At 38.2% G+C, this 16,471-nt stretch overlaps 1 protein-coding gene across 1 annotated transcript; it reads right to left on the reverse strand.

Moving 5' to 3' along the window:
- Nucleotides 1-383: 383 nt before the first annotated feature.
- On the reverse strand, nucleotides 384-15,493 carry TMEM275 (transmembrane protein 275). Its single transcript, XM_087960211.1, has 2 exons — nucleotides 14,971-15,493; nucleotides 384-4,255 (listed from the first exon to the last, which is right to left on the reverse strand). Exon 2 carries the CDS (start codon nucleotides 4,171-4,173, stop codon nucleotides 3,625-3,627), a length of 549 nt encoding a protein of 182 aa, XP_087816337.1. The 5' UTR covers nucleotides 4,174-4,255; nucleotides 14,971-15,493; the 3' UTR covers nucleotides 384-3,624.
- Nucleotides 15,494-16,471: the final 978 nt, after the last annotated feature.

The raw sequence follows: 16,471 nt of genomic DNA on the forward strand, positions 1-16,471 counted from the left end.
TTGCTTTTGTAAACATGGAAACTGATACCAGAACACAACCACATGTTAAACTTCAAAGACTGGTTTCTGTACAGAAATTGTCACAAGCAATTTGCACAATGAAATTGACGTGATTCCACGTATATCCAGACTGGAGCCAAACAGAACCAATCAGAATTCCCCTTTTTTCCAATATTTTCTTAATGAATTCTGACAGATGTTTGTTTTTAAAAATAATGCAAGAACTTCCTTAGTATGCAAAACTAATAACATTTTGAAGACAAAAAAACATTGAAAAATAAAAATAACTCATACCCACTTGTCTTTTAAATGGTTTCGCTTAAAAGATATTGACCTTCCATAGAATCTCTTTTAACTGTTAGATATTTTGTTTTGATGATATATTGAGAGAATTCTTAGATCTTACTATCTTGCTAGCAAAAAGGCAGAACGTCACATGCAAGTGGTTGTATCTTTTTTTTAAATCTTCAGTTGGAGTTAATTTACCATAAAACATTTCAATAACAATTAGGGTACCAGCACAATGGAAATGTAATTAACTGTTCAAACTTATTACAAGATAAACCACAAATACTTTCTTAAGTGAGAAGATTTGAATGCCTGTCTTTGCTGAAACCAATTCTCTTTATTCTCGCTATATCGATTGCTCTTAATGTGCAATCCTATACTTTTCAATTTAGAACTTAGCCCCTCTGAATAAAATTACACATACTAGCAGGTAGTATGATGTAGAACCCTCGGGGGTTTTGATGAATCTCTTTCCAGATAGAATTCACTTTAGATTATTCAGTCACATCTTCTCACAGGTTAAATGTATATCGCATGCATGTTCTACTACCTCTTATTGGTCTGCCATTCCATTATCACCATGTTCTGACCTATTCATCAGAAGAAACCCTTACCCAGCCCTGTAATGCAACCTCTTTACAAAAGAGGCTGTGGCATAGAGGATTTATATAGAAGGCACACATATAAAGGACTAACCTAAGATTTTCCTGGGAGTCTATGACACAGGCCTACAGGTGTTTGTTTTTTTTTAATACATACTTTCAAAGGGAAATCCTGGTGCTCATTTTTATTAGAGATAACTTGGCCTGCCCAATTCAGCTCTGACCTCATTTCAATCTGCTAGACCAGAGGTCTCCAAACTTGGCAACTTTAAGACTTGTAGACTTCAACTCCCAGAATTCTGGGAGTTGAAGTCCGCATGTCTTAAAATTGCCAAGTTTGGAGACCCCTGTTCTAAGGCATGAAGAGCAATAAGGAGTCAAGAATGGGAATTCTGGGAGTTGAAGTCCACAAGTCTTAAAGTTGCCAAGTTTGGGGACCTCTGTCCTAGACTGTCAACTGACCTAAGAGAGTTTGTAGCATCAAGTCAAAAGCTGGGGGATCTGTATTGTAGCCTTTAATATATCTTTTACTCCACTTAACATGTGGCCAATGCACAGACGCATCTACAGAGACTGGAGGGGGGGGGGGAAGGGGGAGAAAAGAGAAACTTGAAGCAATTGCCTCAGTTCCCCTTATTGTTGTAGAGCACTGCATTTTGGTTGTAGATGCAGTCAAAGGGAAAGTGGTAATCAGTCTCTTGAGATAAAAATACTTAAAAATATTATTTACTATTTTTTTCATGAGTCAAAATAATAAACAATGAAATAATTACATTGACATGCAATTTCCAGAGCTATTCAAAATGACATCAAACACTCCTCATCAGCTGGAATTTAACACTTTTTGTAAAGAAGATATTGAGATTGACAACATCTTCCTTAATTTCCCTTTGATTTCCTGCATAATTTATGAATTCTGTTTTGAATTCATCCTACCTATCTAATTTAAAAGACAGCAAGATGCCATCAAGTCCATTTGGTTTCCTTCCATGTGTATCTTTTTTTTTTTTAATATTGCTAACATTTAAGCAGAAAACAAGATGGATCCAAAATAATTCTAATCTCTGCCAGAATTATGAAATGGAAGAATCCATATAGGTCAGCAGCATTTTATGAAATATGAGATACAGAAAAGAGGGGGCAGGAGAGCATTTAGATGATGAAGAGTTCTTGAACATTCCAACTGGAGCTTACATTTTCTCAACTAAGCACAAAAATAATCACTGAACTGCTGCCAAGGAAAGCAAAAGCAGACAAGCCACCCACCTGAATATGATACATAGGAGACCAACAACACCTAGAAGTAAACAGTGAGTCAAATTGAAGTTGAACAAAGGCCTTGGATTGGATTAGCAATGCTTGCCATGTTCTTCGTGCACCTTTAGAGCTTTCCTGCCTGTATATTCGTACATGTTTTGACCCTAATGAGGGATTTCTGCAGAGTACAGTCAAAAGAGCCAAGATGGTGGCTGCAACAGATAATCAAAGCTCTGCCTGTCTTTTTTATGTTTCTTGCATTTGCCAACTTGACTTCTTCTTTTTTTCTAACCATAGCCTGCAGACACCACTCACAGTAGTTATCCAAACATAAAGTCTGCTTTATTTGCAAACAAGCACCATCCTCATTAAAGTCACTGAGAAGTAAATTGGTCTGAAGTGTTTAGAAAGAACAACATAGATATTCTTTTCACTGACAAACATTACATAAGACCATACAATTTGTTGCATAAGGAAAAGGTCTGTTGCTATTTTTCCCAATGAGAAAGATCTCCTAAGATGCAAAGCTGGCCAAGTTTCTATTATGGACATTGTGGTCCCTTTTCAAATGGCATGTAATATATACATCTCTGCATGCCTCCGTAGTGTACATCTTAAAGGACCAATTTAGGATAAGACTATCCTATAGATTCCAAATATTGGTAAATGTAAATCATCTTACATTGATTTACACCATGTGCCCTGTTACATGGTGCATTTTGTCTATTCTCACATTTTCTCATATATTTTTTCCATGATACAATATATATCAGATGTTCATATACAACCCAATGTGTCTGACTCAGCTGCCAGCTACATGCGTAACAACTGATTCCAAAAAGCAGAGGATGGAGAAAAGATAATACACTATCTGATGTACATTAACTTAAATAATCCTTTTCATCTACCAAATGCAATAAGAATGTGATAAAATCAAGAGGAAAATTCATTTTGATAGTCTTAAAGTAGTATATCAAATAGCCTCAAGAGAAGCAAAGTGACTATTTAAATCAGAATATAAATTCTCTTTCATTTGTAATCAATATTCTGTACAATCCACTCTTCCTTCCAACATTCATGAAAGAATCTGTAATTTTCCACTGCTCTGCATCACCAAATCCTTATCATCACATTATTATTCACCAACCCATTAATATAATGAATTAAATCCACAGGATATGTGGTTTTCAGTAGCTGCATGCTACTGATTTATGTATTCAATCTTTCATTTTAATGTCACTGCTGAAAATTCAGACTTTCTCCACCAGTGTCTGGCACTTCCCATCACAGCTGTGTATTGATTACTAATTGCCACCTTATTATGCCTTTCCCTTAAATTTCTCAATATATTCGAATGCACATGCTGGCCAAATCTAAATTAGATTCCAGATGCTTGCTGTGTTGAAAACTCATTTAACCATCTGGTTGTGTTGTAGTGCCTTCTACCCACATATTCAAAAATATTCTCCAGTTTGGTTTATGACATGGCAACGTCCCTGGGCAAATTCAGATGTATCGATTCTCCCCCTGCTGTATATTTTGCAACTGGGCCATTGTTGTCCATTGTAAAAAGTGTACAGGTCTTAGAATTCTCATGGATTGGAGTGGACCTTTTGGAAGACATTGGAGAGTTGGTTGGGCTCAACTGCACAGCTGTTGTGTCTTGCACAGTGTGTTCACTTGTTTCAATTTCAAAGGCTGTGTTCCCAGGCTTGATGAGTCCAATATTGGCTCCTGGCTTGAATTTTCTTGTGGTATGAGCAGGTGGCCTTCGGCTGCAAATGCAACAAGCTCCAAAGAAAGTGAAGGCCACCACCAGAAGGATGGGACCAATGACAATGGGAGGGTTGTTGACTGGCAGAAAGGTCCCAAAAGCAAATGCTCCCACCAGAGTGATGTTAATACCTGCTAGCATGATGCAGAGCCCACAGGCACAGCAAAGAGCTGGAGAAGGCAAACCCTGAGGCCTGGTTTTTTTCTTGTTTGGTTTCTTGGATAAAGGAGTGCTGTTCTTGTCCGTGAACATGTTGGCAAGTGTTTCAGAAACACCCCTGGACTTTACTGCAGAACATTCATGGTGGTCACAAGATGGCCACTCTTTTGAATTTCTGTCAAAAAATAAAAAGCAAGAAAGGCAAATAAATAAACATACATCATCCATGCTACTTATAAAGATTCGCACTGAGTAAGATATTATCACTTATTCATCTCTACAAGTGAGTGTTTGCATCACAGCTGGCTCTTCAGAGAAGCATATCTGTATATTTACTAGAAATATAAAATCTGAATGAGGAATTAATGTTGAATTAATAATACAGCAGGGTCTACTTGTCCCAAGCTATCCCCAGAGATCAAAAGACAGACAAGGAAAAGTCTTGGTTGGAATTACTTGGACCTTCCAGGCTAAAGGAACTGTTGTGTGCCATGCCTATAGGGTGAGCCAGCCCTGGCTTGAAACCTTGGTCAATCTAAATAGCCTTGGTTGAGCAGTCTCATTTGAAAGAATGGTTATTCTGTCCTCTTCTGTTGGCAATGAATCTTTGTAAAGCTACAGGAGTTCTGTGCTCAGCACCTGTCTCATCCTAACTACTAAATTCAATTGATGTGCTAACTCAATTGATTTATACCATTCCTTTCCTCTGTTTTTCTCTCTCCAATCTCTGCCATCAAATATAGCCAGAAACACTTCATTAAAGAACTGATGGATTGAAATGGATGATGCTAGTCTGGAAACCAGCCGAAAGACCATGTAACACTTCAATTCAAAGGCCTGAAGCCTTGCACAGTCTTGCTAAACCTTGGCTTTATTAGGGATTCAGTCAGTATTCTGGCTACGTAACTATGGTAGACTTCCACATCCTCCAGATGTATTGCATACTCTCTCACTATCTAGCTTGGCTTCAAAGGATGTGATGAATAGTCCCATCTTCTCTGCGGAATAGGGATAAAAATTTCAATGTTAAGCGATGATTATATAATTCACTGACCCTTTGAATGTTGTAAAAATCACATTAGTAACTCTTGATTAATATTTATTCCTGTCTTATTTCTTTATTCTAAAACTTTTATTGCATCCATTCATCCATTTATTTATTAATTTGATTAAACATCTCACTCACATGTGACTCTGGGCAATGTATACAAATAAAACATAACACTCATAGCTCTCCAACATTAACACTTATTAAAAACAGTTAAACACCACATTTAAAAGAATATGGTAACAAAAAGACAGTGGTATGCAGTCTAACTATACACAGTGAAACTATTTAACAGGTACCCTACTTCCTTGAGATCTCAAGCCTGGTAGTGTATCCAAGATTTGAGGGCCTTACAGAAGGCTAGCAGGACTGGTGCTAACCTCTTCTTGGGGGAATGATTGTGTTATCTCTCTGCATCTGTACAGTTTATAAATCCACCTCTGTACAAGATACAGAAAAATGATGTTCCAGAGGATGGAGGGTCACAGCAAAAAAGACTTTCTTTCTAGATCCCATTAACAGAAGATCCTTGGCTGGTGGAACAGAAAATCCTTGGCTGGTGGAAACTCGTCCACTCTAATGGGATAGGATTGAAGAGAGACGGTCCCACAAATAATCTGGTACCATGCAATTTAGGGCTTTAAAGGTCCTAACCAGCACCTTGAATTGGACCTGGGAGCAAACAAGCAGCTGATTGGAAACATATGTTCTCAGGAGGACCTTCAGCCAACACAACATACGTGCACACTTGAAACCCAAGAATACACTAAGGCAGAAGCTTGTCCACCCCAAAAATAAAACACACACACACACACAAACTGAGCAATGTGGTATATGCAGTACAATACAGTGAGCCATGTTCAGATCTGTACATTGGGAAAACAAAACAACCACTTCATAAACGCATGGCACAATATAGGAGAACAAACCCATCAGGACAAGGTTCAGCAGTCCATCTGCATTTAAACGACAAAGGCTACTCTTTTGAAGACAGCAAAGTCCACATTTTGGACAGAGAGGACCTCTGGGTTGAAAGAGGGGTCAAAGAGGCCATCTACATCAAAACTGAACACCTTCTCTCAACAGAGGGGATATCATATATGATGTCATATATGTCCAGCCTACACCACAATCCTTTGAACAGTTCCAAGGAGGCTCCACACCCATGTGTGGAGATAAACCTGTAGGTGGCCGTAACAACTCACTAAAAGAATGCAAATGACCAGCTGCCTGCAAGGAGTATAAATCCTTCCATTCCCCACCAACCAGTCACTGCTGAAGAAGCTTCTTGGATGAGAAGTGAAATGTCTTCAAAATAAAAAACAGAAAGTCCAGTTGCCTCTTGAAAAAGTACCTTTGGGACTTTGCTCAAAGAGATTCCATTTACCTTGGTGGACCTGAGATCAGACCATCAGCTATGCCAGGTTTGGAGCTGAAGCAACTAAAGCTACATATTCAGAGTAAGTCAACATTTTTTTAAATAAGTAGTACCATGGATATCCTTGACAATTTTTCATATCCCACCCCAGCAACTTATCTTAGTTATTTTTACTCTTACTTTATTTGCAGTTTTGTCCTTCATTCTCAACTCAAATTAGGTTAAACTCAAATAATTACTTGGGTAAGAACTTGCTTCTTCTATGTTCCAAATATTAAAATCCTAACAAGATGATAAAACAGCCTCAAGCCATGTTTTGAATGGAGAAGATGGCTTGTTTATGCTTTAGAATTGGAAGCGTGAGAAAATCCTCTAACGGCTTTCCTCAACTTTAAAATAATTGCAAAGCTAAAATAATTCCTTAAGTACTGACAGTCTGGAGAGGAGAGAGCTGCTGCAATCATGCAGAGGAGATAGGAGATACAAGGATATTGTCTTAAATTGGGTTAGATTGTAGTTGTGTTGTCCACTCGAACAAACATTTATGCCTCTTAAAGTTATTTTTATGATTAAAAGCTCTCTTAGTCTTGAGGTGTTAGAACAATGGGACAAAATCTGCCACTCACTGGAATGAAATTCTTGAGAATTGCAATCACAACACATCTAGAGGAGACAAGGTTAGGAAAAAAAATTCCAAAAAAGAAAGAAAACCCCTAAAACGTTCCATAAGTGACATGCATGGAACAAACAATGAGAAGCATCATAAAGTGCGATATGTGACAATATATGGTTGCAACTGGCTGGACAAAATTTGGCAGTAAACAATAAACCCCCCACCTGTCTATTACTTCATCCAACTTCTGACTACTTTCCACAAGTGTCACTTCAATGAGAGCCAAATCATGTATTTGTATTAATATGCTAAATGAGCAAGTGTTATTTATTGATGTGAAGCCATAGCAAAGCTCTGATTTCTCTGTCAATTGTTTCAATCTGGCAAATAGGTTCTGCTTCTGTATTATAGTACATGCAATATACAGTAATGTATCATTTCTACTGTGCATTTTAAGTATTTGTAATTATCTTAATTAGCATACTTGCATCACTTCTTACAGAAACTATGTAAGAAAATTCCACAATCACTAGTTTACTTATAGATTTGATAGAAAATTTTATATTTTAAAGGCACTGTATGTATGCCATCTGTTCTCCTTTTGTCATTATTCTCTTTTGACCTTTGTAGCTACCATGAATGATACAACATGCCCAAGAGTTTTGGAGAGACTTATCCATAAAGTTTTATTCCCAAATCATCGATGACACAAGTCAAGAGCTTTCTGCCCACTCTTAGAATAGGAAAACTTGGAACATTTTCATGGCTAGTGTTGCAAGGATGAGCTTATATACACAGGTGTTTGTTTAGATGATTTATATAGCTTTCCCATCTTGTAACAGTGACTGAAGCACAACCTGTGTCAGAACAGGTACTTTGAGTATCCAGATACCCAAAGAAACAATTCCAAAGATAGGTGTTAATTCTTAAGGCAGAGAAAACTGCCCTTCTTTCAGTATAGAAATCTATTTTGCCTGTTGAGAAAAATATTATGGGCCTATTCCAGCAAGTAAAAGAAGAAGAAGAACAAAACTAAATGCAATTTACTGAATATCAAAATCAGCACAATGACTTCTCAAGTATTTTATAATTTTCTCTCTTGTCACTTGGCCTTTGGTAGAACATTGAACAACAGAGTTGGGAAGGACCTTGGAGGTCATCTAGTCCAACACCGTCTGCTCGAGCAAGAGATACTATTCCAAATATTAGCCTCTTCCTAGGATCGAACTCACAGCCTCCTAATTGTGAGATGAGAGCGCCACCTCTAGGCCACCGCTTCAGGTACTTAGTAGAAGGACTTTAGTCTAGCCAACCATGGAGGCCAAAAAGAACAAGGGACAAAAGACTCATTGTGATGTCAGGATGCAAATTCTGCCCCTTCAGCATTGGCAGGCAATTCCTCAGCATACTTTAAGTACAAATGGGCCAAATTCACATTCTGATGATGTGACATACTGACCAGTGGTGGGATTTTTAAAAAATTACTACTGGTTCTGTGGGCGTGGCTTGGTGGGTGTGGCATGGTGTGGTGCGCGTGGTGTGGCATGGCTTGGTGGGCATGGTTTGGTGGGTGTGTGGCAGGGGAAGGATACTGGAAAATCTCCATTCCCTCCCCTCCCCACTAACCTACTTTCCAGCTCCATTCTCCTGTGCAGGGCAACAAAAGAAGACTCAAGCGATCAGCTGGGACTCGGGAGGCAGAGAATAGATGGGGACGGGGCCAGTCAGAGGTGGTATTTGCTGGTTCTCCAAACTACTCAAAATTTCCACTACCAATTCTCCAGAACTGGTCAGAACCTGCTGAATACCACCTCTAGAGTGGACACAGTTTACCATCTCCACCTACATGCCATCATATATGCAAGTTCAAATTTGGATGAAGTTGGATTCCTTTTGTATTGTGTTTGACTGAAATATACCAGACGAGAGAAAAAAAATGTTTTAAGAGGTCCACAGTACTGTAGTTTAGAGTTAGGTTAGTCTGTTTTCAAAACAAAACTAACTTTTAACTAGCATACATGCCAGTATCCTCGGTTGAAACCAATTCCCACTATTGGCCCCCTTTTCCGTCACATTCAATAGGAGGCAGAACCTGGGAAGGAAGAACAGAACAGAAGAAATGAGGCAGGATCATGTAATGGCTCTTCCAAGGGAAGGAATTAAGCATTGAACTGCAAACTCTGTTCTAAGGAGGGCCCGACACAGTAGTATCTCATTCCCTTAACATTCCCTGAACACTGGTGTAAATAAGGATGCTTTAAACCTGTCTCGCTAATGGGCTGGGGGTTGAGATGAATGCTGCATCATATGGGCATAGCAGGGGGGGAAAGGATGTTGCCAAATGTGTTTGCTCCATAATGAAATGCCAGTGGGAAAAGCCTAGGAGCCTAGTCAGATGCATCAGAAGAAAAACCATTCACTCCCGGCATCCGTTATGTCCCACAGGGGTCCATTTAACTCTAAGACATTTGAGCAGAAGGACTTCAGCAACCAGATTAGCATATAGCCCAGCAGGGGGAGGTATAAGACTAAATGTTTGCATGCTGTATTTGCAAACATTTGGGTTCTCAAACTTCCAGTGCTGTGTAGACGAACGAACTCATTCATTATTTCCATGAACTATGGATTTTAACTGAATGTTGTCTTATTTCATTCCTCACCCCATGTTGCCTATTGTTATTTGGACTCTGTTATAATTAAGTTAGTAGCAATTGTAGACAGGGGGCTGTATTAGGCTATGCTATGGTCACCTAAAAATAAACTGAGTTTATTTATGGTAGCATCTTTCCAGACAAATAACTTTTTTTTTTTTTTTTTGGAAAGGTATATCAGCTTTTGTGAGCTGCAGCTCACTTCATTGGATGCCTGGAATGGCTTAACTCAAGTAGAGTGGTGATGAAGAGGATGAATTGTCTCAGGTGTGACCTGAATCTGCCTGTGTTTTCCTCTTCCTTCTCCCCCACCAACTCCTTCTCCCAGCCTCACCCCAATATTATTCTACTTCAGTCCAGCTGTTGCATGCATTTGATAAAGAGAACTGCAACTCACAAGACCTTTAAAAAAATTCTTAAGCTGAGAAGGTGCTACTAGACTCCTTCTGATGTTCAGATTAATAGCAAACCTCCTGCCCCTGCTAAAGAAATCAAATAGAAATTAAGAATTCTTATATTCAAATAAACTCTTAAGAGGTATCTGGGACAGTAGGATACCCTGTTACAACTCCATTTATCAGGAATTAACCTCCTTTCCTTTCTTATTTTTAAAAGGTACACATATCAAGATGGGTTGTACCTTTGGCATTCTCTAAGCTATCCTCCACCAAACTACCCTATTAAAATCTGATTTTAAATGCCAGACTGTTAAACCATTAGAAGAACAATGTCTGGTGGTGGTATTTAACTTATAGGAAGCTGCACGCAGTTCTGAATATCTGCATAACAGAATGATTGAGGATCCAATTCATCAGACTGAGATCTTCTTACTTTGGTGAGATTTCCTTCAATTTAAATAATGGTTCTTAATGTTGCATTTCTGCATATGCTTCAGCATACAGAAGGTTAACCAATAAATGTTTTCTTTTGCCATTGTATCTTGAGGATACAGATCCTCTTATTTCCATTACAGGATTTGACTCCAAAAACATGCTTCAACCTTGTGAAAAGGTACAAGCTGTTTGCAGCCCTTTCAAGCAAGCACCTTAATTGCAGCATCCTTTTGGAGATCAAACCTGAAGCTCCGCTGTAGTAGTGTTATATAACCTACTTCCTACCAGATTTCAAGGTGAAGGTAAAACAGGAGCTGGACAGGGATGGCATTGCATATAGTTTGAGCATTAAAGCTTTGTTGTCAGCCAAGCTTAAAGCCCTGCTAAAGTGCCAACTGGTTGTGAAGATGTTGCTCTGGAACGGAAACTGTTATGAAAACAGTAATGCAGATTTCTTTTTTAATATGAAATAAAGAATGCCTGTCAGGCTGCTAGCGTGAATTGTGTTTTTGGAATGCTTCAGAACCTGTTGCCTTTACTTCTGTCTGTCTATTTCTCTTTAAAAGATACCCTTTCTTTGAGCCAAGTGTCCCTGCAGAAAGAATATTCATGCATGTTTATGTTTATGACCCCAGTTTAAAAAAATGAGAATTTTTTGAAGGGCAATCTCCATTTACGGGTGTGAATAAGGCTGTCACTTGGATTTATGGACCAGGCAGCAATATCTCTTGATCTCTTTTCATCCACATAAGAGCAATAGCAATGCACTCAAGACCAAAAATGAGATAAGACTAATTTAAACTAAAATAAATAAATTAAAATGGCATGCTACCTTAGCAGGATCGATTGCTCTGTGTGATTGTTTATTACAGTAATCACAAAGAGTGTGCATTTACTGAGTGGTTTGGAGAGATAGGGTGACCCTAATATGCGATTGGCATGGGGGCTATCAGTTGCAGAACCTCTGAATCACTCTCCAAATAAAATAAAAAAAATCAAGTCAGAGAAAAAGTCATTGCTTTCAAGCTGCATTTCTACGCAGAATAGCCAAAGATTGCCTGGCTTTTGAAGCAAGGTGCTTGTCTAAGAAGCCTGGAGGCACTTCACACAATCTGTCACGGTGCCCATAAACTGATATTCAACACATTTTGTTCCACCTATTCTTCACCTGCCCAAAATCAGTTAAATATGTTTCCTTTGCTTAGTTCAAGCAGCATGAGAATGAAGGATAGTTTCACAGTCTTTCCTTAAGATAATCTTGCTATCTGAGGTCACAGGACCAGGGAGGGGACTCTCACTTATTACATCATTATTTTTCTATCTGACAGGTGACCTATGAGTTTTGATGTCTCCAAATATTTTAATGAAAGCTGTTTTCTTTCTACTGAAGTGAAGATTTTAGATCAGTGGGATTTGTTTTTGTTTCTTTCACTTTTAGATCTCCCTGAGGATGATTCATAAAATAAAATAATTAAGAAACACATTTCCCTTACAATCTTAATGTTCTATCTTTTCCCCATAAGTGGTATAGGTTCCAGGCTCCAGCTATGCTATAATTGTTTTCCAAAACTGCTCATTTCTTTAATTTTCAATGAAGCTTATTTCTGAGTACTGTACAAATATATAATTATCCTCAGTTAATTTCAGTTAGTCTCAGAAAAAGACACTTATTTGGAAATAGGCTTTATCTGACACACTGAAACATAATAATACAGGTAGCTCATTAGATATTCTGAAAAATAAATTCTTCATAATATAGCCCAGAGTCCCTTTTGTAGAACCCTGTATTACAAGCTACATAAACTGGCTAAGCCAAAGCCAATATTTGAGCTCAATAGAGTAGTTCTTTTGACTATAATTTACTTTTTCCTTAGACAATGTGATTTTCTTACATCTACTATACTGTATAGAACAGCAGCTTTACTGATGGGTACATGTTTGGAATATGGTAAATAAAAAAATATCATTAGGAAATATGTATCTAAATGGATGTATTATATCCCAATGAGATCCATGTTCAGGTAGATAGCAATAGCAATAGTACTTAGACTTATATACCACTTCACACGGCTTTATAGCCCTCTCCAAGTAGTTTACAGAGTCAGCATATTGCCCCCAACAGTCTGGGTCCTCATTTTACTTACCTTGGAAGGTTGGAAGGCTGAGTCAACCTTGTTAAATTCAAGAAGGTGTAATAAGAGATTTCATTAGCCTTAAATTATAATATTTTTACTTTCAACCCATTGAGGCATAATCTACCAAAGTCTTCATGGTTACATTATAAAACATGCTGTGTATTATTTGTAGCTATTAGTAGAGTGGAATCTATCAATCTATCAATATTTTCCCATGCACTAAATTAGTTTTAAAATTAGTAATAGCAAGCAAATAAGCACATTGGCACCAATAAATTTGGCATGAGTTTTTTTTTAATTATGCCAAAGTATGGGAAACAAGACACTGCTGTATGATGCTGATAAACATATGTATGTATGTATGTATGTATGTATGTATGTATGTATGTATGTATGTATGTATGTATAATGTAAGGAAAATATTAAGAATGACTTAAAGTCTGCCCTTGCTAGGGAACTATGATGACTATTGAGCTCATTTCAACTTTCTGTACAGAGCTGTCCTGTACAGAATGAATATACAAACATACATACATACATACATACATACATACATACATACATACATACATACATATACATATAATATAATAGGATGAAAGTTTAAATATTTTGTTAAATATTCCTTCCACAGACTCTTCACTGTTATGGACTGCTATAGGTCTTAATTTACAGCAAAAAAAATATTTGTAATGGAGCATGCTATGATGGAAAACTAAGCACATCATGCATTAGAACTATGTAGTAGAAAGCAAAGCAGATAGGTAGTGCTTCTCTGCATTGGGAATATGGCTTAGTTAAGCTTATTAGGTGAATGTATAAAAAAATAATCAAATCCCTGTTCATTCTGTGCTAATTCATATTTAAACTTTCTCTTAGTGCCAACACCCCTACTTTCCTAGATATAAGACAAATCATATTCAGTGGGTATTACTTCTTGGTAAAGATGCATATTGTTACACTCTTCAGGATATACATTAAAGTGTTTCATCTTACTGAAAGAGTCAGGCAAACCTCAAAGACTGAATTCTTTGCACACTATATTTCATGAATGCATCAATAAGTAGACATCTCTAGAGAAACATGTTGCAGTATTTTCTCAAGATAAAATCTGGTATAGTATGTTAATTGGGGGGGTGGGCTTTAGCTCAAAGAAATGTTGAAGAGCGTATTTTGTAGAAGAGCTTTACTCATAAGCAAATCCAATCTGAGAGCTGTTGATACATATTTACCCAAAGCAGTTCAACTGCATGAAAAGTGGGGAAAATTACAAAAGTAAACATGGAAATTGGCTGAAGAATAAGCAATATTATACTTTTAAAAAGTCCAACTCGCTCTTAAATGGTAGTAAAATATGTTCCCATTTTTTGTTACAGATCTAATTACTCCAATGGAGGTTCAGGCTAAAACTTCATTCTTAAGATAGGAGGAAAGACACTGAATTAATACACCAACATTTAAGAAGTTATATATATAAATCAGGGCATCCATAGTCGTGAACCACATTTTTTAAAAAATGGCAACCAAGAGATGCCATGTTTTTGGAGGTCATGTGAAAGCATCACCAAAGTGGGCAGGGCATAAATGTCCAGGGTTTTGCAATGAGGGTTTTCTCTCCTTCCAAGTACCTGCATGTACATTTTAAGCCTAAAAAAAGAGGGTAGATGACTTCTTACAACAAAGGTATTATGAAGTCATACCACTAACTCCTGACAGTTTGTCCGTAAAATTCAACAGTGCAGTTTCCAAGATTTTTGGGAGTTCAAAAAGTAGTTCTGAAACTGCCTGTGGTCATGCTTCTCCGTGATCTTAGTGGAAACTTCTCCATTTTAGTCTAAATGGAGAGCAGATATGTTCTCATATTTAAATCAATGAACAATAATTTTAGAGGGATCATTGAAGTGCAAAAATCAGGTCTAAAGAAATGTGCTAGATTTTCTGAGAACTGGTAATCAGCCAATTTTCTCTCCTCCTCCTCTTCCTTAGTACAATGATGGCTTCTATTGCATCTCAATTATACCAGGTACTTTACAGAGAATTAAATGTCAGCCTCTGCCCACATATAGAAACCCATTCATTAATAAAGCAACATTTTCTGAAAACTAAATGGGATTACTGACAATCTCTCAAATAATTGGAAGTGCATTGATTAGATTTTACACAGGCACGCACACACAAACACATGTACATAAACAATAAAGTGGGGTTTTTCTTTTAAATGAATTGATTTACCTGCACTTGAGCCACACTTCAGTAGAAGAGCTGCATCCTTAAACAGAATTCTTTTTTTTTCTTCACATTAAATCATCACATGAACCACCAGAAGAAAAAGGAGAAGGACCAGGAGATCTGGACACAGGAATCCCCAAAAGAGAGAAAGTAGCCTGGGATCTGCGGACTTCAACTGGGCATCACAACTGTGAGAAACTTGGGCTGAGCTGCAGCATCGTGGAGGTGTTGAGCTCTCTGGGAGGGAGATCATCTCCTCAACGCTGCCTACACCATTTTTCTGAAGCATCAGCTGGTCCAGGCGGAAGGTTGGATGGAATCTGCAGCTTCAGAATGTCTCCTCCCACCTCTCCCGGGGGGGATGCCATGTCTTTTCCTATGGATAGAAAGATTCACGTGCAACATATTCGCTCGCTCTCTCAGCCTCTGCGTTCGCGCAACACAGCAAACGAGTGCAAACACAGCAATGAGCTCGCCTCTCACCAAAACTTAGAGGGGAAGCCAAATTGCCTGAGCTCTGCAAGGAGGCAGGGTTATCTCTTCCCTAATACGTAGGGTTGGCTGTATCGACCCAGTAAAAGAAGCTAGGGCTCCTTCCCATACCCCCTGTCGCTGCTCACGGCTATGGTGCTGAAAATAGCAACGCTGTTTTCTGGACCGTCAACACCAGGGGCAGTATGGATCAGATGTTTCAATCAAATCTAACTCTTGTTGTGCTCTACCCCCTCCTCCCTCCTCTCTTTTTCTGCCTAGCAAAATTATCAATTAATAAGGAAGTGCCTGTGGGGAAGCCCCACGATCTTTCAAATCGCGGGTGCGGGGGGGGGGAATCTTTGAAAAATACAGCCCGTTTGACTCTCAGAGGGAGAGAAGGCACAAAAAGCCTCCTAATAGGCAGAGGAGGTGGAAGAGGGGTGGGGATAAGGATCGTTGCTTGCTCTCTGCCCCTGTCTCGTTTCTTTGTTCCTTGATAGAAAGTGTTTTCCCAGAAAGCAACCCCTCCCCTCTCATTCGGTGCTAAGAAATCAGAAGTAAGAATGGAGACAGACGTTAAAGACTTTTAGTTTCAAAGGTGTAGGTGTAAACATTAGAGGGAAATAACAGGAATGAGATATAAGTAGAAGATGTTTGTAAAAGGAAAGTGGTAGAATCAGACAAAACGGAGACAGCAAATAAAGAGGATTGCAAAATGAAGCTAATAATTTATTACTCCACTAACTTCTCACTTTAGGACATTTATTAATGCCAAAAACCAAAATGTCTCATACAGCCATCAAGATCCATCAAGTTCTATAAACTTATCAGGTTCCATGGGTCACAATAATTATAATCCATCCGCACTTTGTCAATACAAAAGGTATCTCAAGTGTCACAAGCATGTACTGTTTTTGCTGCAAGAAACCAGCCTGGCGACCCCTCAGGAATATTTGACATTAACTGGTGTAGTTAATAGTAGATTAGTCAAGTTTCAACACAATATGTTGAGACAATTGAATTTGAAAGT

Source organism: Notechis scutatus, chromosome 3 (genome assembly GCF_049901735.1).
Source record: "Notechis scutatus isolate UNSWTSFEM ecotype Mainland chromosome 3, rNotScu1.2, whole genome shotgun sequence".
Classification (NCBI taxonomy): domain Eukaryota; kingdom Metazoa; phylum Chordata; class Lepidosauria; order Squamata; family Elapidae; genus Notechis; species Notechis scutatus.